Source organism: Aphanomyces invadans (genome assembly GCF_000520115.1).
Source record: "Aphanomyces invadans strain NJM9701 unplaced genomic scaffold supercont1.13, whole genome shotgun sequence".
NCBI classification, from domain to species: domain Eukaryota; phylum Oomycota; class Saprolegniomycetes; order Saprolegniales; family Verrucalvaceae; genus Aphanomyces; species Aphanomyces invadans.
The window spans coordinates 1,313,046-1,334,177 of record NW_008580158.1 but is presented as its reverse complement, the minus strand read 5'-3'; the positions used below and the strand labels follow the sequence as shown (position 1 = coordinate 1,334,177).

The following is a 21,132-nucleotide window of genomic DNA, read 5'->3' as shown; positions in this document are numbered from 1 at the left end:
GTCTCAACCACAAACGACCCCAGGACCATGTTTGGTAGTGCAAACTCAATGGCATAGAGCTCTTTCTCGTGTGATGAAAAGTCCTTTCAGTGTCGGAAAACATCTCCGACAGGAATGAAACAGGTCGATCGTTGCCATCATCATCCATTTGATAAAGCAATGCTCCAAAACAGTAGCCAGAGGTGCCCGTCGTCACCATGAATGGACGGTGTATGTCAGGATGTTGCAAAACAGAAGCTTGTCGCAACGAACAGAAGCTTGTTGCAACGCAGTCTGGACTTCTCGTAACGCTTTGTTGCGTTACTTCGTCGATTCGCAGCGCCGGTCACCGTTTATCGGTTCGGAACGGAGGAGTACATTTTTTGGAAAAGTGGTCGATTGACAAATAGCAACGATTGGATGATCGTTCGTTCCACTATTTGACGCGTCGCACTGCTTGGAGCTTGATCTTCAGACTTTCACGGATCGAATTGATGTTGTCGACGTCAGATTTACCCAAAGAATGGATTGTACGAAGCGACACTGTCGAGTCTTGACCGCCTTTTTAACTCTTGGGTTGTTTTGCTCCCATAAGACGACCGAGCTCTCCACAGCCACCGATTGTTCCGCCTTGTCGAATCCTTCTGGCCCCGCACCTTGTTCTAACCCACGTGTGAGGTCTGGTGAGCTTGGCGGTCTCAAAATCAACACTGATCGCTATGAAAGTCGCCGTTGATCCTTTCCTGAACCAGATAGAGCATCCTCACACGCCTTCAAGAAAGGTGGAGTCCTTGAGCCAATCAAGACATGCGCGGGAAAAACGGAGGAAGTTCTATAGAGCACATATTGTCGTGACGACCTGCTCTAACGGTTCTTTCAAACGTTTCGCTAACGATGTTCTCACCGGATTGTATACTTCGTACGATAATCTCCACAGCTTAAGGTGACAAGCCAAGTCAATTTCACCCGCGACTTCGTTACAATTGCCGCGACGAGTTTCAGTTGTTGCTGTTGGTGGAATTGTCATGTTTCTGTCATGATAGCGCTTGATCAACGGAGGAATAAAGCAGACTAGGCCTTCCCGCGATAGCGGCAGGCCATGGACCGCGCTCTCCCAGTGGATGACGAATAGAGATCGATCAGTCTGGCAGCTCAAAAGCCACTTGCCTCGGGGCGAGACGTGGCGCAGTCCTGGGCGACTCAATATAGCCGTCGAAATATGAACTTCAACGTCGTTCGAAATAGATTAAAAATACGATTTATCCAAGCGCTTTTGCATAAACACTAACTTTGACATCGAATACAGTTGTTTGGTGAACTTTTTTTTATATCGCTCGAAATCTAATTCTTGCCAACATTTGATCGGACCATTTGAGGCTGTGTGGAATCCGCCGCGACGAAAGAAGGACGGACGAGACGATGAATGTGTGGCAGTGGATCGCGACTGTGCTCTTGGTGCTTCTGGGCGGATGGGCTTACGTCTCGTCCAAGCCATCTTCGGCCAACGGGGATGCTCCCACCTCGAAGCGAAAGCCCAAGAAAAAGAGGTACGACGATTTCACAAGAAAGGCTGGAGTCTAGCACGATGACGTAGCAAGAAGAAGAAGACGGGACAAGACACAAGGTAAGATCCACATCGCATGTGCTCAAATGGGCGCCAATGGACGATCATCTAGCGCGACCGCAAACGAAAACAACAGCCAAGGCAAGGACGAGAGTAGCAAGTACGTTCGTCACTTATCTGTGTGCGTTGTCTGGAAGTGCGATCTAAACATGCCGTGCGTGGAATCATTGTAGTGGTGACGAAGAAGACAAACCCAACGATGCCGCGCCGCCTACGATTGCCGACTACTTCGACGAGTCCGATTCGGACGACGATGGACTATCGGCGTCGCAAGTCCTGTCGCAAAAGCATTTCGGGACCGCATTGCTTGGAGGCAGTCGCAAACTTCGTCCTACTGCGCCAGTGCTACAGCTCCACGAGGGCCAGCGAGTGTTGGCAAGGTTCAAGCAGCAGTCAGAATGGTTTCCTGGGACGGTCACAAAGGTGCCCCCTGGAATGACGATGATGCCATGCGCAAATGTGCTGATCGTAGGTGCAACGAGGCAACTTGTACATCATCACGTACGACGATGGCGAAGTTGAATCGAAGGTTCCGATTCAGTACATTCGTGTGACGAACCAGTCGAACGGAGGAACTGGCGACCAGGACGGCGAAGGAGGAAGCAATGAAGGCAGCTCGAGCGACGTGGACGAAGAAAACACGCAGGACAACGAGTGGGAAGTCGTATCGGCAAAAGTGTACAAGAAAAAACCTGTGTTGAGCGCGCAGGAGGCGGCGGCGGCGGCGCATCCGTCCGGTTTGACCAAGAAGCAGCGCGAGAGTCGACGCCGAAAGGAAAAACTCAAGGAGCAAAAGGAGCTCGTCCGCAGCCAAGCGCAGGTATCTCTGCTATCAATTTCGTTTGATCGACAAGCAAAACGAACTAACGTGAGCATGTGCAAGGAATCGGGGCTGCACGCGCGATGGGGCGGTACCAAGAACACGTGGCGGGCATCGTAAGATGCTGTAGACTGTAAACTCAACGAGATGCTTGCCCATTAGCTCGCCATGCAGCGCCATCCATCATCGATCGATCGCAAACGGACACGCTGCTTGGATCAAGTCAACATCCTGACGTTCTTGGCAAGTCAGCGAAAAGGAAGGCGCTTGGTCAAAGGGTAGGGGGGCAACGAGTGGTGATGGCCAGGCTCGGACAGCAGCGTCGACGCCAGTGGCAACGACGACGACGTCATGTGCTGCAACGAAGCTTTCAGGGATCGCCTCGACGCGGAGATGGATGGCTTCAAGAGCTTTCGAGAGGGGGCTATTTCTAGCGAACGCGGTGGGGACGTCGAGTGATGGGCTTTCGTTGACTGGTTGTTGTTGCCGGGGCCTGGTGGGCTTGGTGGCGGCAGCGGCGTATCCCCATCGCGTCTGCCAACGTTCATCGAGTGAGCCATTTGTGCATTGCGGTGTTTGATCGCTGCCAGCTCGCGTTCCCACGATGGCCCGATTCCATCGTGTGAGGCGGCAACTCCGCGGTACCATGTCACAGTGCCGTACGGCAGAACTGGTGCTACTTCGGCGTCGTGATCGTGACTCGCATCGTTTTTGTCCCGCGCGACAGCGTCTCGAAATTGATGGAGGATTTGCATCGCCCGCCGGGCCCGCCACGGCTCGTTGTCACCGGTTGTGGTGAATGTGCACAGCACGAGGAGCTTCGCCTGGCCATGGACAGAAAGACAGGAGTCGACAGGTCGGCGCGTGGTCGATTCAACCCACCTCGTCATGGAGGCAGTCCTGCAGCAATAGCGTGAGCTTGGACGCATGGTACCGCATCGCGACCGAGTCCCCGCGCGGATCTGTGTTTGGCGAACGAATGTCGCCGAGGCACGTCGTGAGCGCATTCAAGCTGTTCTCGGCGCTGATCGTCGCTCGGATGCGCTCGGTGTCTTGCCACGTGCACTCGAGGCCGCCATCGCCCGATGCGAGCTCGACAATCTACTCGGCACTGTCAAACGTGTCAATCTGACCCGCCATCAACCTGGAGTTTGGACTTGATCGGTTGGGACGTCCCGTCCGAGCTGAACGCGGGGTCCACCGTCACACATACGGTCAGGAGAAGATGCGTCAGGTGCTCCATCGTTGGAAACCGGCGCAAGAGGCGGTCGAGGTTGCGCTGCCCTTCTTCGACTGCAATGAGGGCGTCTCGGTCGTTTCGAACGTCGAGCACGACCATGGGCTGGTGATTGTTGGAGGTCGCCGTTGGCGCGCAGCACGCGTCAGTGAAGCCGCCGTGGACAGCATGGCTGGTCGCCGCCGAGTCGTCGACAATTGCGAGGAGGTCGTACACGTGCTCGCTGTAGATGCCGAGGTAACTCAACGAGCACTGAATCGTGGCAAACCCGACGAGGTCTGTGCATTGCCGAAAGAGTTCATGGAGGACAGCGGCTGTGGTGGCTGACGCGAAATTCATGTCGGTCTCAATGCTCGGTTGCCCTGTCGAGCAAGAGGTAAGTGCGCAAGGTAATAATGATATTCACTTAACACCTTCAAAGGCGACGACGCACGCGTTTTTGCCTGCCAGGACGCTCTGAACGGCCGGGCCGATGCTCTGCGAGCTGCACCATCCCCTGCCGCGGTTCGAATAGAGCTGGTCGAACTGGACCTTGAGTGACGGTGCATCGGGGCTGGTGTAGAGGACGTCGCCTGCGTACGTGGCAAATGTCAGAGACAAGGCCGATGGGCGATGGAAGATGCCGTGGAACCTGTTTCAAAATTCGCCGCGATTCGTTGTCGGGCTAGGTAGGGATCGAGATTGTTGCGATCGCCCACCGCCGACGGGTCGTCCACGGAAAGGACTTGGCACACAAACCACGCGTTGCGGTGAACTTTCCACACTTGGTCGTGTAAGTGCGCCGACGATGCGGTCGTGGTGACCAGAGCGTGCCGCAGCAACTTGTGCTCGATGTGCGCCATTTGGACAAACTGGCATGCGGTTGAAAGCTTGTTCTGGAGCAGCGCGACCGTCGACGCCATTTCGGATTGCTAGAAGACGTGACGTTGTCGACTGGAATGGTCGCATGGACGAACCCATGTGACCAGGATGTCTTTGGCATCCAATGCCGCATGCTTCAGCCCGCGCAGCGATGTCATGGCGACAGCGCCGACCGATCGAAACGCGGTCTGAAACTGGGTGAGGTGCTGTAGCTGCATCCCTGTATGCACACCATCGTCGTCACGATCGAAAGGAGCAATGGCCGCATAGTCGATGACCTTGAGCGTGAAGGTGTTCGCGCGCACTGGCACCGTACGCCTGGAAAGCTTTTGCTTCCGCCGTCTTGGCCGTCACCGCGCCTACGATTGTTGGCACCTTCCACAGACAACAACTCTCCGCGAACCTTTCAACCCGTTGATCGACCGCTTCAACGCCGCTACTTCGTCTTGTGCAGCATGGAGCTTTGCGTTGTCCTGACGCAGTTCTTCATTGTCGACACGAAGGAGCGCTGCGTCGTGGAAAAGCTCGTCCCTTTCAGCTTGCACGGTGTGGAGGTCGGTTTGGCTTTTCACCCAGTGGGTGTACTGCGACTGCGCCTCCACTTGACTCCGCCGCACCTGCTCTTGTAGATCGTCGGCGCGTGCGCACACTCGTTCGTATTGATCTTGTAGCTTCGTCAGCTGTTGGTCTGACTCGACTGCCGCTAGTCTAATCGACGTCACATCCGACGTTTTCGTGGGGGCAGCTCTACCGTGCTAGAACGAGCTTGGCTTGCAGCCCCTTGCACTCGTCCACTTGCATCGAATGGATGGCATGGAGCTCGTTGAGTTTGGCTTCAGCGTCCCGGGCCCTTGTCTTGGCGTCCGTCGCCTCTGTTTGAGCCGCAAGTGCCGCTTGCCGCCAGTATTTTCTGTCGACATGATCGTCTTCCGTGTCGTCCGTCGTCCGGCACTCAGACACGTTGGCTGTTGTACTGATAGGCGCTTTCAGCTGCGGTGCCACAGCAGGATCGAGATGGGCGTGGATGATGGCACGAAGGGATGCGATTTCGTCGTTGAGGCGCTTCTCTTCGCTCACACTGCGGGCACGAAGGTCGAGCTTTTCATGATGCAGCGCCTCGAGCTCCAGAAAGAGCCGTCGATTCTTCGCTTCAAGCTCTCCTGTCAATGTCCGCAGCGATGCAAGCTCAGTCGTCATGCTGACGAGTAGTCCGCCGAGCGACTCTGCCGACGCCTTGCCCGATGTCTTTAGTCGACGCTTGGCGGTGGCCGACCACCGCCGCCACGCCGTCTGAATGCTAGTGGCCGCAATGTGTAAATCCATGATGGTCGCGTTGTACAAATTGAACGACATCTGCCGCCGGTGCGACGATGTCGACGACGCCATCCGCTTGAAGGGGCGCGACTGTGGGGTGTCGAAAACGCCAGTCGGTTTCTAGAGGAATCGCGATCCTCCACGCACACCAGTGCTGATTGGAGTGCCTGCGACCTTCCTGGCCGCTGACCTTTCAAGTGAATGTCTAGTCGCTGTAAGCGAGAACAAGACTTGTTCATAGCTCCCTCCTCCTGGGACAAGTCGCCGCTTCGAGCTCTGCCGTCGTGGCATTCCACACAAGGTGCTATGCATGTCAAGCAGCGTGCTTCGGCAACCTTCAAATCTGGAGCGCCGTCCGAGCACCCACAGCGACACCGCATGATGCACCTGACCTTCAGATTGTTGCCACGTGACGTGGCAGCCGGACCAGTTCGGGCTTGGTTTCGTCAACTTCTTCGGATGCGATGGTCGTCATATCCGGAAAAGTGATGTCGCGCACGGGGCCGTCCTTGCCGCCGCGGCATGTGGTTGTGCTGGTGCTGGGAGATGTGGGTCGCAGTCCGCGCATGCAATACCACGCAGTGTCATTGTCCAAGCTACCCAACACCAACGTGACCCTCCTGGGATACGAAGGCGAGCGGTGTGTGCCGCAAGTGCTTGCGCAGCCCAACATTCACGTCCGCACGTTTGCGCCGGTCAAAGTGTTTCGGTCGTTGTTCGTGCTGTCCGGACCGTTCAAAGTGCTCATTCAGGTACACGTACATCGATAACTGGATCGCGGGCTGCTGCCATCTTCTCACACCATTGTCTCGCTCGCTCTAGCTGTGCCAGCTCTTCTGGATTCTCCTATTCAGCGTCGGCTCCATCGACGTCGTCATGGTGCAGAACCCGCCCACGTACGCAAGCGAGCATGCCACGGCATGACCTGACTGCCTGTAGGATTCCCACCCTCTTCGTGGCATGGCTCACATGCAAGCTCAAGCGCGCAAAGTTCGTCATTGACTGGCACAACTTCGGCTACACCGTGCTGGCGCTGAGCATCGGCGAGACGCATGCTTTTGTCAAGGTACTCTAGATGTAGTAGAGGGGGCGTGTCACGGCCCCGATGTAGATTGCCACAAGGTTTGAACGAATGTTCGGGCAAGTGGCCGACGCCAACTTTTGCGTGACCAAGGCCATGCAAACGTGGCTCCATGAGCACTGGCGCATCGAAGCAACGGTGCTGTATGACAAGCCGCCCGAATTCTTCAAACCTGCCACCGTCGCCGAAACGCACGACTTGTTTACTCGTCTAGGGGGGCAGCTGCCACAGCCTGTACGTCTCCATTCCTAGGCGCGTCACTCGCTCTCATTCGTGTCGAAGTGGACATCGATTGCCAACGCACCGGCCAAGAAAGACGTCGGAAATGGGACCCTCTTGACCACCAAACGCAACTCGTACGATCATCTTCACCACCGACGGGAGGCTGTTCTCGACCGCGTTGATGACATGGTCTGTAGGGTCGTCACAGAGCGCTTCGATCGTCCTGCTGTGCTCATCAGGTATGCGGCACAGGCTTGCTGCTTTTGACGAAGGGTCGTCATGGACTGGTAGTTCGACGAGTTGGACGGAAGACGAAGATTTTGGGCTCCTCTTCCAAGCACTCGTCCAGCTCGACGCGCGAATTGCCGACGACACGTCGTATCCCGATGTGTTGGTCGTGGTGACGGGAAAAGGGCCGCAGAAAGACATGTACTTGCGCAAGATCGCCGAGATGCACCTTGTGCGCGTGCGCATTGCTACCTTGTACAAACAGCATCTCTCTAGTCCATTTTCTGACCATCCTGCAGATGGCTCGAAGCAACGGACTATCCGGTGATGTTGGGGAGCGCCGATCTCGGCATTTGCCTCCACACGTCGACGTCGGGGCTGGACCTTCCCATGAAAGTGCTCGACATGTTTGGCTGCCAGGTCCCTGTGTGCGCGGTTAACTTCAACTGCCTCGACGAACTAGTCCGCCACGAGATGTACGCAACCTCCTGGTCCAGAGGCCACAGCCGCACATGTATTCTCTGTAGAAACGGCATGGTGTTTCAAGACAGCGTCGAGTTGTGCGACCAACTGCACGTACTGCTCAAGGACTTTCCAAAGGTAGAGATGGATGGATGTCCACCTGCATGAACCTCACCATCTCCATGGCCACAGAATGGAATGCTACGAAAGCTCAAGAACGCGCTGAAAAGCGTCGAGGTGAGATCGATCGGCTTGTGCGATGGCGTGCTTTTTGACGGGACGTGAGGTGTAGCACTGGCCAGAGAACTGGAACCAGCACGCCCGGCCGGTGTTTGAGCGCTTGGTCGAGTAAACGCCCCTTCGTCCACACGTCTGCTCATGGAGGCGCCACGGAGCCTTCTGACGAGTTAAAACGTCAACCCATTCATTTCGTCATGCTGTCTGCGCCTCCTATGGACTCCAGCACGGCTGCTTTTGTGTGGATCTCAAGTCGACGAGCTACATGCGCTCGTTCAGGAAGGATGTAGCATTCGCACGTTGTACCAATCCGACTAGAATATCGCCTTGTTCGACCGCAGGGAAACGTCGCCTTTGCTCGTGGCATGGCGCTGTGTCTTGTCTCGTTAGCGCGCAAGGGCATGTGCCTGAATCGTGCACGCCGGACCCCTTCGTTCATCAAGTTGTCGAGTTGACAGGGGCGAATTCATCCAAGATGGGGGCACAGGGTCAAGAATACCAACTTCCGCACGTGTTCGTTTCATCGAGAGATGGAGCGTTCGGGTATTTATAGGCGACAACCCCCACTTCGTAGTTGGCATCGACGCCGTTCGCCCCGCTCGATGCAGGCCGCCAACTTTGCGCCGTCGTTGACGCCTCGGCCGCAAAAGGCCCCGTCCCCACGGAAGGCTCGCATGGGGAACGCGAAAGCGCCATCCGTGTCCCCGATCAAAGTGTCGGCGTCGCTAAGTTTATCCAAGCCGTCGCCGCCCGTGGACGAGCCTCCGTCGCGGCCGAGCAAACTCAAATGGGACGGCGACACCCACGCCGTGCGCAACCTACAGAGCCACATCCACTTTGGCTCGACGGCAGTCAGCGGCGTCGGCGAAATCGTTCAAGTGTTTGAAGGCTACGGCATCCATCTCACGACGGACGAAGCCAAGAGCTTGCTGTGCGAGTACGAAGAAAACAACGACACGAACGTGCCGTACCAAGACTTTGTCGACAACTTTGCGCTCATGCTGCGATCGAAGGAGTCTGGCAAGCGCCACGTCATCAAGAAGACTCGGCTCACCGAGCACGTCAAGCATCTCCAGACTTTTCAGCATGGCGTGGTGCAGGAAATGAACGAGCTGCTCAAGCTGCGACTGCGGGACTCGTGGGCGACATTCCGGGACACGTTGCGCGCGCTGGACAAGGACAAGGTGCGTGCCCTTGTTGATCTGTCGAGTCTCGACCGATTCGTTCAACGGGGTCGTGCGTGCGTAGAGCGGGGTGTTGCCGGCCGACACGTTTTTGAAAGTCCTGCGCAAATTTAACATCCCGATCACGATGGAGTCGTTGGGGAGCCTCATGCTTCGCTACGACGCAAACGGTGACGGCATCGTCAACTATGCCGAGTTCCTGGCGCAGTTTGGCGCATCGTTCTCCAACTACAACGCCGAACGTGTCGGGAATTCGATCCTCCAACACACGGCGCACGACTTTAGCGTAGCTGCCGTCGACGAGAAAGAGCAGACAAACTTCCTTCGGGGCCAAGTGCGAAAGCTCGTCGACGACGAGATCGCTGCCACATGGACGTACGTCCTTTTCAAAATTCGTGAGGTGGCTGATGGTCGGCGCAGGCACTTGCGCGCCGCCTTTTTAGAGGTCGATGCCGACAAGAACGGGCTCCTGTCTCCCGACGAGCTCAAGCGGATGCTCGTGCGATTCCAAATCGACCTCACGGACGCCCAGTTCCAACAACTCGTGGCGTGCTACGACACCAACCACGACGGCCAGGTCAACATCGTCGAGTTTTTCAACCACTTTGGCGAAGACATCAAGTTTGGCGCCGACGTGGCTGGGGCGATGCCGGCGGGTTCACCCGCCAAGACCAAGTTTCTCCTCGCGGAGCGAACGTCCCTCGTGATGGGGGAAAAGGTGCACCAGAGCGACCTCCCGAATATCAAGGAGCACTTTTCCCGGCTCGACGACGCCACGTGGCACGCAATGTACCTGGACTTTGTCGACGCCGACTTGCACAAGACTGGGTGGATTCCAAGGGCGCAGTTCCTCCACATCCTGAGCATGTACATGGGGGAGCTCCCAAACAAGAACATCCTGTCGATCTTTCGGTCGTGCGGATCGCACCACAACGACCTGATGAACTATCGCGACCTGGTCAAGGCGTACCGACCCAAGGTCATGGGCCTGTATGCGCCGCACCCGAACAAGAACACGATGAACGCGCCCAAGCAGAGCCCGACCGAGTACCTCCTCATGGAGATGAGCATCCGCGAGAAGCGGAGCGAGTTGGACCCGGCCGTGTGGAAGGCCCTCAAGAACGAAGTGATTGCGGCCGACGTCAAACGTATTGGCCGTGTCACGGCCGACTGCTTCACCAGCATCATCAAGCACCACATGAAGCTCCGAGACGAGCAGATTGCGTTCCTGTGCTTGTTCTACGAAGACAAGGCGAACACCCACCACACGTGCTCCATTCGGTACTCGAGCTTCCTCACCGACTACGACATGGCTGGCGGCGTGCACGGGGGCAGCTATGCCGCTGGGTACGACACCGATGACAAGAGCGACAACGGTGTCGATGGCAGCGACGTTTACGTCCCGCCGCACCTCCCACCGCCACAGCTGCGCTTCGAGAAGCCCCAAGACACGATCAAAGCGGCCATTCGCCAGCAACTGTCGTCGATTGAGGCGGCGCTGCTACTTGCCGACGCAGACTTGAAAGGGATGGTCGGGCGCGACGTATGGATCGCGATTCTGCATGACCATCACATCAAGTTGGACTCGGCGCAGTTCGACAACGTGTTTGGACGGTACACAAACCCGGCGCTGCAGACGTTGCGGTACCGCGAGTTCCTTTTGGACGTCGAGTCAGGAATCCAAGGGAAGAACGTCGATGGAAGCGGTGGAGTCGGACAGGGGGCTCTTGGAGGGGACAGCACCCGCCTGCCAGACAACGAAACAAGCACGGGCGTCATTCGAACGCTGGAAGAGGCGCGCACCATGCTGCGGCACCACTTGACAACGTCGTCGTCTTCCCAGCGCCGAGTGTACAAGTACTTTTCGCTCGTGGACACGGCCAAGTCGGGCCAGCTGCCGTACCCGGAGGTGCGCCGAGTGTTTGAAAAGATTGGGCTCGTTTTTGACGACATGGACGTATTCAACTCGGTCGTGGCATACTATGACATTGACAACACGGGGATGGTGCCGTATTTGCAGCTCCTGCACGCCAACGGGGGCAAAGATCCCGACAAGATGACCGGGATGAGCGACCTCGCGAGCAACTGTTCGTACTATAGCGCGATATCGATCGCGCCCAAGGCGGCGGCGCCGTCCAAGCGGAACCAAACCAAAACCAACGACACGCAGCTGATCACACAAGTGATAAACCACCACGTGGAGGAGGGCAAGGTCGCAATCGGAGGCGCCATCGACGCCGAGGACAAGATGAAGGCAGTGCTGGCCAAGCGATGGAAAACAGTGTTGAAAATGTTCCAGCAGCTCGACGGGGAAAAGCGAGGGACGATATCGCAGGCGGCCTTCAAGAAGGGTACGATCTCTCCCGGTGTCGTCAATCTATTCACACGGACCGATGGTGCGCAGTGATGGAGAACGTCGGCCTCCCCATGACGTTCGAGGAAGTGCTGCGAATATGCAAAAAATACGACTCCGACAACAGCGGTCGCATGCAATACCACGCGTTTCTAAAGCACCACGTCCAAGGCAAGAGCACGCTGTCCGAGTTTGCCCTGCTCAAGATGGATTCCAAGCAAGTCCAGAACTTGCCCGCGCTCAGCCCTCGAAAGTCCCAGGTACACAGCGACCGTCTACGACGGGTCCGTGGCGCTGACCAAGGGTGGGTAGATTCCCGACGACGTGCGGGCGATCCTCAAGCAAAAGTGGAAGAGCGTGTACGCGTCCCTGAAGAAACTCGACACGGCCAACTCAGGTCGGCTCAGTCCTCAGCATTTTCGGCACTTGCTCGAATGGTTTGGCGTCACACTCAACGACGGCGTGTACTACGCGGTGCGTTGTGCTTCTCGTCGCTGCCATGGCTCATGGTTGTGCTAGCTGCTCAAGGACTTCGACTCGATGGACGATGGCCATGTAAATTACAATACGTTCATGCGGGCATGTCTGGAATAGTGCCGACCTAAGGTATCAACAAAGTTCACGTTAAGCTCAGCCAGCCATGCTGTGACTCTCCAGCCGCGTGTGCAGTGATAACCACTCAAAAGACGGGCGACAGGATCTGAACCTTTGAATTGCATCGGTACTAGAACGAGTCCTGCTTGCAGAGAGCTTTCGGCTCGAGTATTCGAGCTGCATGCGTTCGCCGCGTGGCGTTTTCGTAGTTGCTTGTCCGGTGAAAGTCGTCGACGTCGTCGTCGACGACGGATTCGTCGTTGGGCGGAGCATTGCGCCACAAATTCACGGGAAGCGTCTCCAGGAGCTGCGTCCGTGCGTTAGAGAGCAGCGCCGAGCCTGTCGAATGTGTGGGAGGTCGTGCAATTTTACCTCGTGCAGAGCTTGGGTTGAGTACGTTTCCAAGCTGGCCAAGTGGGTCTGGAACACGTTGATGCACAAGGACGGTAGCGCTTCCAGCGGCTGCGACTTGAAGTCGCTGGACCCCATGGGGTCGACGCATTGAAGCCAGAGCAAGATGCTGTGCAGGCCTTGGTGCATCGCTAGGGATGACGCACGTGGTAGCGACACCGGCAGTGCAGCACGTACCTGTCACGATTCCTTGGTAGTACTGCATCTCTTGTTGCGCGGTGTCCTCGGTTGCTTGCGCCAACCACAGCTCGTCCTCGAGCATGCCTTTCACCTTGCGTTGTGTTTCCAAGACTTGATCCGACCCACTGCACAACCTTTTTCATGAGCGTATGCGCGCGTCGCATGCCAGCCAGCGACTCACCACGCCCGGAGCTCGTACACCTCGGCCTGTAAACGGGCGTGCTCCTTGTCCAGCCGAGCATGGGCAGCGACGCCGTCGAGTTGAAGCTGCCGTAGCATCGTCATAGCGTGCTCGTACTGGACGAACCGGTCCATGAGCAGAGCAACGTCTGTTTCGCCCGTCTGCGCGACGAGCCAGTCGAATTCAGCCTCGCGACTTGTGAGCGCCGACTCCCGCAGGAGTAGAAGATGGGTGTCCATGCGACTTAGCCGTGGCCGGTTGTTCCCGCCATGAGGCGATCGAAACGTCATCACCAAGTTACGCCTTTTCCGGTCTGCCTCGACGCGCCGTCGCTGCAGTTCTTGGCTCTGTTCCGCTTCGGATCGCAAAAACTTGAGTGTCACTGCCTGGTCGTCGCGCTTCGCAGCTTGGTCGAGCCTACATGAACATGCCATCACTTACGATGTCATGTCGATGGCACGGCGGACCGCAGTTGGTCGAGACGCTTTAGCGTGTGGGCGGCCAGGTTGTCCAAGGTGTACATGCGGCTGTCCAGCGCGGCCCACCTGCGTTGGCACAGCTCATGAGGAGCTGCTCGGACGGGTATCGCCATCGCAGACACGTACTCTTTTTCAACGACTGTTGTCTGGTGATGGAGAACTTTTGTCCGCGCGACGATCGCGGCGCTGTCGAGTTTGGTGCGTTCGACTACATGCTCCAACACGCGTTTGTAGTGGCGGCACTTGGCGCTCTGGTCTTTGTCTTGGGCGATTTGAAGCTGCAAAACTTGCATTTGGGTCGACAGGTCCATGGCCGTCGAGGTTTCAGAGCTCGACGCTGTCGTTTCTTTCGTGAGTTGAGCGATCTGCCGGTGCAAATGTGCGAGCTCGATTTGCTTGGTGTCGCGCGTGTGCTTGACTTCGTTGAAGACTTTGTGGGCAGACGCAGTGACTTCACGTTGCCGCGACACCTCTTGCTTGGTCAAGTCGATGCTAACGCGGTCGACTTCTCCCGTTGGGCTCAAGGGACCAAATGACGTTGCTTGGCTTTGAATCATCGACCACGCTGACGGCGGTCTCGGGCGCTTCTTCTTCATAACGTCCGAGATCATCGGGGAGGGCTGCACCGCGGCTGACTTGGGCCGCAGTTTGTTGGCCAGGAGCTTGGCGCGCTGTATTGCGTTAGGGGAGGTATGCGCAGGTTTTGTGGGTTTGGGCGGGGAGTGGGTCGTTCCTGGAGTACTGCATTGAGCTTTGAGTTGGCGCGCTGCAGTCCCCGAAGCTGTTCGCGGTCGTTGCGATGGCGTTCTCTTGGTCGATCCCTTTGCGTCGGCAAGCACCGGTGGCAACGCTCCGTCAAAAGTTTCCACATCGACTTGGTTGGATTTTGCATGAGACCTTTTCTTGAGGGGTGTTTTTGGCCTCGGTTTCAACAACGTCGTCATCGTTGTGCGGTCAGGTCCGCGTATTGCATCTCGATCGTCATTTATTACTGCAGGGGTGACAGGTATCGACGGAGCGGCGCATGTAGATGCACGTGCTGGTCTCCTCGGCCCTGTGTGAGCCAATGGCATGGGCGATCTGTGCTTTGGTGTGAGCATCGTGTTGGCGGAAAACGGGCGCAATGGCTTCGTGGGTGTAGCCGCCGCGACTCTAGCTAGCGCGGACTGCATAAGCGGCGCCATGACCGCCGTGAACGTGCTGACTTCCTGGCGGTTCCGCGCCAATTCCTCGTCATCCATCGCGCAGCCCGCGAAACGGGCGATCGTTTCAATCTCGATTGGCTCGGCTAGATGCGATATGTAAAGTGCGATTCGACAAAGTACGCAACACCAACGCACCACAGAAACTTTCGCATCATGAGCAGCGTGCAAGCGGTAGACGCCAAAGTGACGGTAGGTGATCCGATGCGCAACGATCTGGTGCGCGGTGGGTGTGCTAAAGATGTGCTTTAGGCGTTGGAAGGTCGACTGGAGGCCGTGGAGAACTCTCTCGGTGGCGCTGTTGCCAGCGGTAGCAACGATGACCTCATCGCGTTTCAAAAACAGTTGCTCGTGAGTTTGCGTGGCGTGCGGTTGGCGTTGAAAGAGGAAGAAGCGGCTCGTGCGGCGACACAATCCACGGCTGTGAGCAACGAAGCGTTGGTGGAAGAGAATACCGCGCTCAAGAAACAAATCGCCAAGCTCAACTACCGCATTGAGCACTTGTTGCGCCACATTCCTCCGCCTCAGTAGACTAACCCGATCCCGTTATATTTCAAGCGCATGTCAATACCGCGCACCATCGCGTCGCGACGTGCTGTTTAGAATCGCCGTGTTCTCAGTGAACCCGTGCAGCACGACAAGCCTCGTAAGGGCGGCTATGCGGTCTTGGTTCAGGTACAGCGTCTTGCCACGGCGAAAGTGCGCGTCTTCTTCGCCATTTCGATCCAAATACACGCTGCCCCAGATACAGCACCGTCCATTTCCCAGGAGCAGCAGCACCTACGATCTCCGCGTCAGCCGCCATCCTTCCCTACACCTCCTTGAAGTCACCGTGCACGCATGGAGTAGTAGGAAGCATCCGAACCCGATTCCACACGTCTGCGTGTGCCTTGTGCACTCGCCAACACCAGTGTCGTCGGCGCAGCAGCTTCCAAAACAGCACACGAGCGTCTACAAGAGCCCCATGCACCATGACGAATCGAAGTGGGGGGCAGTGGAAAGGATCGAGACAGTTCGTACCCCGCACAACAAACACAGCGCAGGATGGACCGGCACTTGCTGACACTTGGTACACCGCACGGTGTTCTGGCAGTATTGGAGGTAGATGTCCACGTACAGCTTGGGCAACGCCACCAGCGAAAACGTTGTGGCGTCGCGCCACACAATCCTTTGTGCACCCAGTGGACTGGAGACCCTCAACTCGGTGGACTCGTGGATGGAAACGGTGGCGGCGTTCGCCAGCGCATCGCCAGTGGGGGCAGCAGCGATACTTGCCGCGACGGCGGGCACTCCCACGTAGGCGAGCCATGCTTCCACGGAGTCGTGGCGGCGGACGTGGGACTGCCGACGTTGGTTGAGCACGTACATGACGATTCCTACGACCAAACTCGTGTGACCATCGACAACAAGATGATGAATCAACGCTTTTGCGTCCGTACCGAGCTGACAAAGGGTCGAAGACAGCGGCGTGTCGGCCATGCATCCATCGACAACGTCTTGACCAAATGAACTCTGGAGGATCTCGTCCAATGCAGCCGTCAATGCTGCAGCCTTGGTCGCCAACGAGTTGGCGCTCGCCATGCGATGGAGCACTATCGCGACGGCATCAGCGGGCTCGACGGCAACCGGTCGCACCAGGCCAACGAGGTGCCGCAATGTCACTTGGGACGTCGCGTCGAGGTGGAATCGAAGGAACTCGTCCACGGACATCCCATCGTCTGTACAAGTCGGCAATGCCAACTAGGACAAGTGGTTCACTCAGCAACGGAAACCTCCACGTACATGAGTCATGAAGAGCGTGTGCAGCAGGAGCTCCATCAACGTATCGTGGCTTGAGCGCGCAGATTGCACACGGCAGCACACATCGACTTGGTGGGCCAAAGACAGCAAGCTCGATTCCCCTCGCTCATCCTGCACGTTGTTGATCATGGTCCTTTGCTCCATCTCGGCGGCAACTTCATCGACTCGCAGACGCCCCTCTGATTCGGACGAAAGATTTGACGAAGACGAACTGGGAGAGTCGCATCCAAACGAATGCGCCACCGCGTCGCCAGCCGCGGGGACGAGGGTATTGCACAATCGGCGACACACTGGGCACAGATACTCGGCATGGTCTCGACTCAAGCGTCGTTCGTCGTGCAGCGTCGTGTGGAGCGTCACCAGGTACGCTCGGATGCACCGCCGGTGGACTACATGGCCACAGAGGCGGAGATGGCACTGCGTCGTCTGCTTCCACCGATGAGACTTCAACACAAAAACATACACACGCACCAATGTATACGGTGGCTTGGTCAGCGTGCCCATGTTGGATGGAGTCAGGCAGCCCATGTACTCGAGAGCGTCGGTGGAGGTGTGCGGGCCGTGGCACAAGGCGCATACTTCACCGTCGGCGTGGATATCCGGAGACGATGTCGGGATGGAATCGTCGGGTTCGGCGGCATCGTCGTCCGCTTTCGAGTCAAAGAGGGGCAGGTTGTCGGGATCGTCTTCGAGCTGTTTGATGAGAAATGCTTGCTGTTGGGCTTTCATCTTGGCCAGGATCTGCGCTTGGCGGTCTTTAGCTGTCCATGGCACCGCGCTTCGAGATTCCGTCGTAGCACCCGTTGGGTCTGTCGATGCACGTGCTGCCAACTGCACATGTGTTGTGGATTGGATGCGCTGAGCAATGGTGTTGGCAAGGCCACCGAATCGCGGCCCCAACGCGACGAGCAACGTTAGCACCGATGCGCCTTCAAACACGTCGCAATGCAAGTGATCCCACCACGTATTCCCTGGTGAAGACGATGAGGTTGAACGACACACCACACACAGACAAAGGTGCAATCAACCTGCAAAGGCAGCTGCGATTGCATTCACGCGGGCGTCAGTGGTGGCGTACGGAGGAGGTGTGACTTGATGCCGCGGAAGCACTGTCGTCGCGATGGCCAGATAGTACAGCGCCACCTGAACGAGGCCGTCGTCCATCGGGTGATCCCAAAGAATCCAGGCCACGACAGCCAACACGTTCCGACATGCCAGGACATGGGTAGCTGCAACCACGTGGATGTTGCACCCCGGTGAGCGAAACGCAGCGTCGAGGTACTGCAAGACAGGTTGTAAAACGACAGTCTTGTCGTGGAGCATGGCGTTTTCGTCGCACTTTTGCACGTCCATTGCAGAGTAGCTCTCAAAGAGTGGACATACCAGCGCCCATGCCGACGCCTTTAGCACGTACGTGCAGCTTTTACCAGTTCCCGCACCCCCCTCGAGACCTCGCAGTACCATGTGGGGCAACGTTTCGGCCATGTCGGACCCAGTCGCCAAGTCGCCCACTTGCGCCAGGACACGTCCGATGATGTCTTCGTCTTCTTCAAACGTGCCCGCTTTTACCATTTCGATCAGGCGACTGTCGCACTTGGCATGCAATTCCGTGCGCGTCAACGGACCGATCGCAAGCCAGTGGACAACATCCCGCACCTGTCCAAGTGAGTGGCATGCACACGCTATGTTGGATAACGTACCAAGAGGTCCCACGGCGTCACGGCGGCGATTTTGGTCGGGTCGAGCACGACTTGCAGCAGGACTTTAAGTCCTTCCGCCGTCATCCGCATGTCGTTGTCCTTGGCGCGGGAACAGTGTTCGAGCCACTGGGATAGAAAGAGCGTCGTGAACGCACTGGGCGGGAGTGCGGCGGCCGCCAGTTGGAGTAGAAATAGATCGTTGTGGAGGCCGTGATACCTCCAGTGGCGTGAGTGGTAGTGGATGACTTGGTGGAGCATGGTTTGGCCATTCAACACCCACTCGTAGCACTTGATGCCGCGGACGAAAAGATGGACTTGAAACAAGTGGACAACAAGGCGAAACCAAAAATCGCGGTCTTCGCGTTGGACCAGGGTCCAGAGTAGGTCTTTCGGCTCTACAAAAGTGATCACGGCGCCGCTGTTGTGGTTTATTTCACATACCATAGCGGTGCGCTTCGTCCAAGAGGCTCCCAAACAAATGGTGCAACGGCAAGTGCATGCTTGTAGCCACGACGGCTCGATCAAGTTGGCCATGTCGCGTGGCGTAGAAATCGAGCTGATGCTGGACATTCACGAGACCGCTCGCGACACAGTCACCGTGCGCAAGCCACCAGCGCCGCAGTTGGTCGGCCACAGGGCTCAGCCACATCTGAAGGACGAGGGGTTTATTCATCGTGGCTGTTTCGAGCGCATGGTGGAGCCCTTGGACAAGGTACTGCCACACCAGGAGAACTTCGTAGTCTAGAACGAACGCCGCCTGCCACGCATCCGACTCAAAGTCGACATGTCGCCCCGTTTGTTTGACTTGAGTGTCCATGCACTGCATCGTTGTCAAGATATCCAGAAGCGCTTGATAGATCGACTCGTTCTCCAGCATCTATGTCCCACCGCCAGTCAACACCCACGATCGTTGTGAACTGGTGGCAATGTTACCTTGTTCTCGCTCCATGAGTTCACAATTGTTTGGGCGGCGAAGTCAGGATGCACCAGGAGGCATCGCAGCTCGGAGCAGAACCGAGCGTACACGCGAGTCTTGATCAGCACGTGGTTTGTGCGAAGCGTCGGGGCCGCCGCCGACGCGAGGAGGTTGGCCATCTCGCGCAGACAGAAATACGTCAGCGACTCGCTCAGCGTCATGCGTGCATTGGACGACATGGACAGACCATGGAGCGCTCCAAGTCTACATCATCCATCGTTCAGCCACCTTCTTTGACATCGTCACGATTCCAGGAGACAACAATTCCAAGGGTCGGGAAGGCAAGGTAAGGCTTCACAAACACAAACCGGTACGGCACTGCATCGATGGCCCGTAGCTGCTCCGAGCTGTGGAAGAGCTGGCAAAACAGGCGATCGATGTGCCGACTGAGATGCTTCCGACCCGAATCCGACGACGTGTCTCCCAGGTAAAGTTGAATGTAGTACGCATAAGCGTCGAGAAAACGCAGCGAAAACGCCTTCTTGAACGACTTGTCCATGAGAAGCTTCAGGTACAGCACCCCCACAGCGTCGCAGCAGTCAAGCGGCAGGAGGACACCGAAGGTGAGCCAGAACGCCAACGTGTCCGAACTAGGCATGGATGAGTTGCCCAGCAACGTCCCACGCAGCTGAAGGAGACATACCTGCCATCGGGTAACGACGCCAACCCTGAAATGGGTTCCAGGAACCGCCGACACACCGCCGTGCGATACGGCATGCAACTGCCCGCAACAGATTGCAGCCACAACAGACTAAGCGACAGCCGGGCGAGAAGGGATTGTGTAGACAGGGACAGAGATGCAAAGGATGGCGGGACGCTTGACCGTTTGGGATGCCGGTGGCCACTTCCCCCGACTGGCAGCAAGTGCGTGAACCCATGCGGACGGCGATGGGCCGACGGCGATGGGACAACAGTGCATTCTTCGTACACCGTGTGCAATACCAAGTTGCCAAACTGAAGGATCGAATCTATAGTCACATGTAATCGTGCAGCTTCCAACGTGGGGATCTCGACGGCGGGGCTGTCTCCGCTCTCGTCTTTGTGCCGCGAGCAAAACCCAGACGACTTCCAGGCTAGGTCGTCGCCGCAGTCACAGCACCCACCGTAGCTGCACCGATATATGCGGTAATCGTGATTTTCGTGCTGGGCGGGATCGAAGCACCTCACACACATGCAGCTCGAGTCGGACAGACCGCACGTCCGACAACGGTACGCAATGTGATCGCCATTCCACACCTCTTCGCACTTGTTTCGATTGACGGGACCGTACAATGCACCCCGAGAGGCAAGGAATTCTGGCATCGTCATCTGCATGTCGTCAACGAGGTAGCAATCCAGCACCTGGAGCAAGTTGTGCACGCCAGTGTCGTTGAGCGTCACAAGGTGGCACGTGATGTGTTTGCGCAGTGCGACATCACTGTGGCAGTCGCGCCGGACGGCTTCACGGAGCGAAAGGAACGCCTCATGCGGGGACGTCGTGTTGTCGTTGAGGCCCGTGAGCGGTGGAAGCGCGACCCCCATCGCCCTTGACAATCTTTCGAGTAACGACCTGTTCTTTCCAACACTACAGCGCAAAAATCCACCGCTTCGATAAATATACTGTATCATATTTGGAAAATCGCGAGTCAAACTTTCATTTTGCCCAGAAAAAACCAAAAATTGTCGAAAATGGACCCAAAAATCACACAAATTGCCGTGCAAAATTTCTCTCAACTTGAACGAGGGGCGATGCTAACTTGCGAGTCGCAGGTCCATTCCACGAACGTGCAGTGCGGCGCGTGCCGCCGTCTGCGTTGCTGGTCACACAATGAAGTCCCGCTGCGTATGGTGTAATCTATTCTCATGCAGACTGGCGCCGGCACTGCCGACGATAACTCCAACGCACTCAACTATAGCGTGTACCTCCATGTAGTGACCAAGTAACAGAAGTCGTCATCTTGTGATTCGGATAGAGCGCTTGGAGCAACGACGTGATTCAGCCATGGCTCAGAAGTCCCATGCAACCAA

The 21,132-nt window shown here is 56.9% G+C and overlaps 7 protein-coding genes across 7 annotated transcripts; 4 read left to right on the top strand and 3 right to left on the bottom strand.

The window, feature by feature from the left end:
* Positions 1 to 1,398: 1,398 nt before the first annotated feature.
* On the top strand, positions 1,399 to 2,543 carry H310_07343 (hypothetical protein; the record flags this gene model as incomplete). Its single annotated transcript, XM_008872723.1, has 6 exons — positions 1,399 to 1,526; positions 1,574 to 1,603; positions 1,656 to 1,703; positions 1,777 to 2,026; positions 2,076 to 2,423; positions 2,487 to 2,543. 6 exons carry the CDS (start codon positions 1,399 to 1,401, stop codon positions 2,541 to 2,543), a joined length of 861 nt encoding a protein of 286 aa, XP_008870945.1.
* Positions 2,544 to 2,671: 128 nt separating this feature from the next.
* H310_07342 (hypothetical protein) lies at positions 2,672 to 5,907 on the bottom strand (the record flags this gene model as incomplete). Its single annotated transcript, XM_008872722.1, has 9 exons — positions 2,672 to 3,247; positions 3,306 to 3,524; positions 3,568 to 4,012; positions 4,067 to 4,232; positions 4,292 to 4,571; positions 4,617 to 4,741; positions 4,800 to 4,880; positions 4,925 to 5,229; positions 5,273 to 5,907. The coding sequence occupies 9 exons, from the start codon at positions 5,905 to 5,907 to the stop codon at positions 2,672 to 2,674; spliced, it is 2,832 nt and encodes a 943-aa protein (XP_008870944.1).
* Positions 5,908 to 6,320: 413 nt separating this feature from the next.
* Positions 6,321 to 8,566, top strand: H310_07341 (hypothetical protein). Its single transcript, XM_008872721.1, has 11 exons — positions 6,321 to 6,587; positions 6,658 to 6,731; positions 6,775 to 6,901; positions 6,947 to 7,150; positions 7,199 to 7,272; positions 7,336 to 7,377; positions 7,430 to 7,621; positions 7,666 to 7,842; positions 7,894 to 7,966; positions 8,021 to 8,065; positions 8,121 to 8,566. Exons 1-11 carry the CDS (start codon positions 6,324 to 6,326, stop codon positions 8,178 to 8,180), a joined length of 1,332 nt encoding a protein of 443 aa, XP_008870943.1. The 5' UTR covers positions 6,321 to 6,323; the 3' UTR covers positions 8,181 to 8,566.
* Positions 8,567 to 8,634: 68 nt separating this feature from the next.
* On the top strand, positions 8,635 to 12,237 carry H310_07340 (hypothetical protein). The gene is made up of 6 exons (XM_008872720.1): positions 8,635 to 9,249; positions 9,314 to 9,624; positions 9,670 to 11,600; positions 11,654 to 11,862; positions 11,915 to 12,076; positions 12,122 to 12,237. Exons 1-6 carry the CDS (start codon positions 8,668 to 8,670, stop codon positions 12,194 to 12,196), a joined length of 3,270 nt encoding a protein of 1,089 aa, XP_008870942.1. The 5' UTR covers positions 8,635 to 8,667; the 3' UTR covers positions 12,197 to 12,237.
* Positions 12,238 to 12,326: 89 nt separating this feature from the next.
* H310_07339 (hypothetical protein) lies at positions 12,327 to 14,699 on the bottom strand (the record flags this gene model as incomplete). Its single annotated transcript, XM_008872719.1, has 6 exons — positions 13,574 to 14,699; positions 13,436 to 13,513; positions 12,969 to 13,385; positions 12,785 to 12,912; positions 12,569 to 12,738; positions 12,327 to 12,503 (listed from the first exon to the last, which is right to left on the bottom strand). The coding sequence occupies exons 1-6, from the start codon at positions 14,686 to 14,688 to the stop codon at positions 12,327 to 12,329; spliced, it is 2,085 nt and encodes a 694-aa protein (XP_008870941.1). The 5' UTR covers positions 14,689 to 14,699.
* A 72-nt stretch (positions 14,700 to 14,771) lies between these two features.
* Positions 14,772 to 15,461, top strand: H310_07338 (hypothetical protein). Its single transcript, XM_008872718.1, has 2 exons — positions 14,772 to 14,841; positions 14,902 to 15,461. Exons 1-2 carry the CDS (start codon positions 14,806 to 14,808, stop codon positions 15,178 to 15,180), a joined length of 315 nt encoding a protein of 104 aa, XP_008870940.1. The 5' UTR covers positions 14,772 to 14,805; the 3' UTR covers positions 15,181 to 15,461.
* Positions 15,122 to 20,678, bottom strand: H310_07337 (hypothetical protein). Its single transcript, XM_008872717.1, has 12 exons — positions 19,769 to 20,678; positions 19,434 to 19,715; positions 19,083 to 19,329; positions 18,591 to 19,026; positions 18,150 to 18,544; positions 17,478 to 18,105; positions 16,921 to 17,420; positions 16,432 to 16,875; positions 16,089 to 16,389; positions 15,670 to 16,025; positions 15,481 to 15,600; positions 15,122 to 15,429 (listed from the first exon to the last, which is right to left on the bottom strand). Exons 1-12 carry the CDS (start codon positions 20,644 to 20,646, stop codon positions 15,214 to 15,216), a joined length of 4,803 nt encoding a protein of 1,600 aa, XP_008870939.1. The 5' UTR covers positions 20,647 to 20,678; the 3' UTR covers positions 15,122 to 15,213.
* Between the last annotated feature and the right edge of the window lie 454 nt (positions 20,679 to 21,132).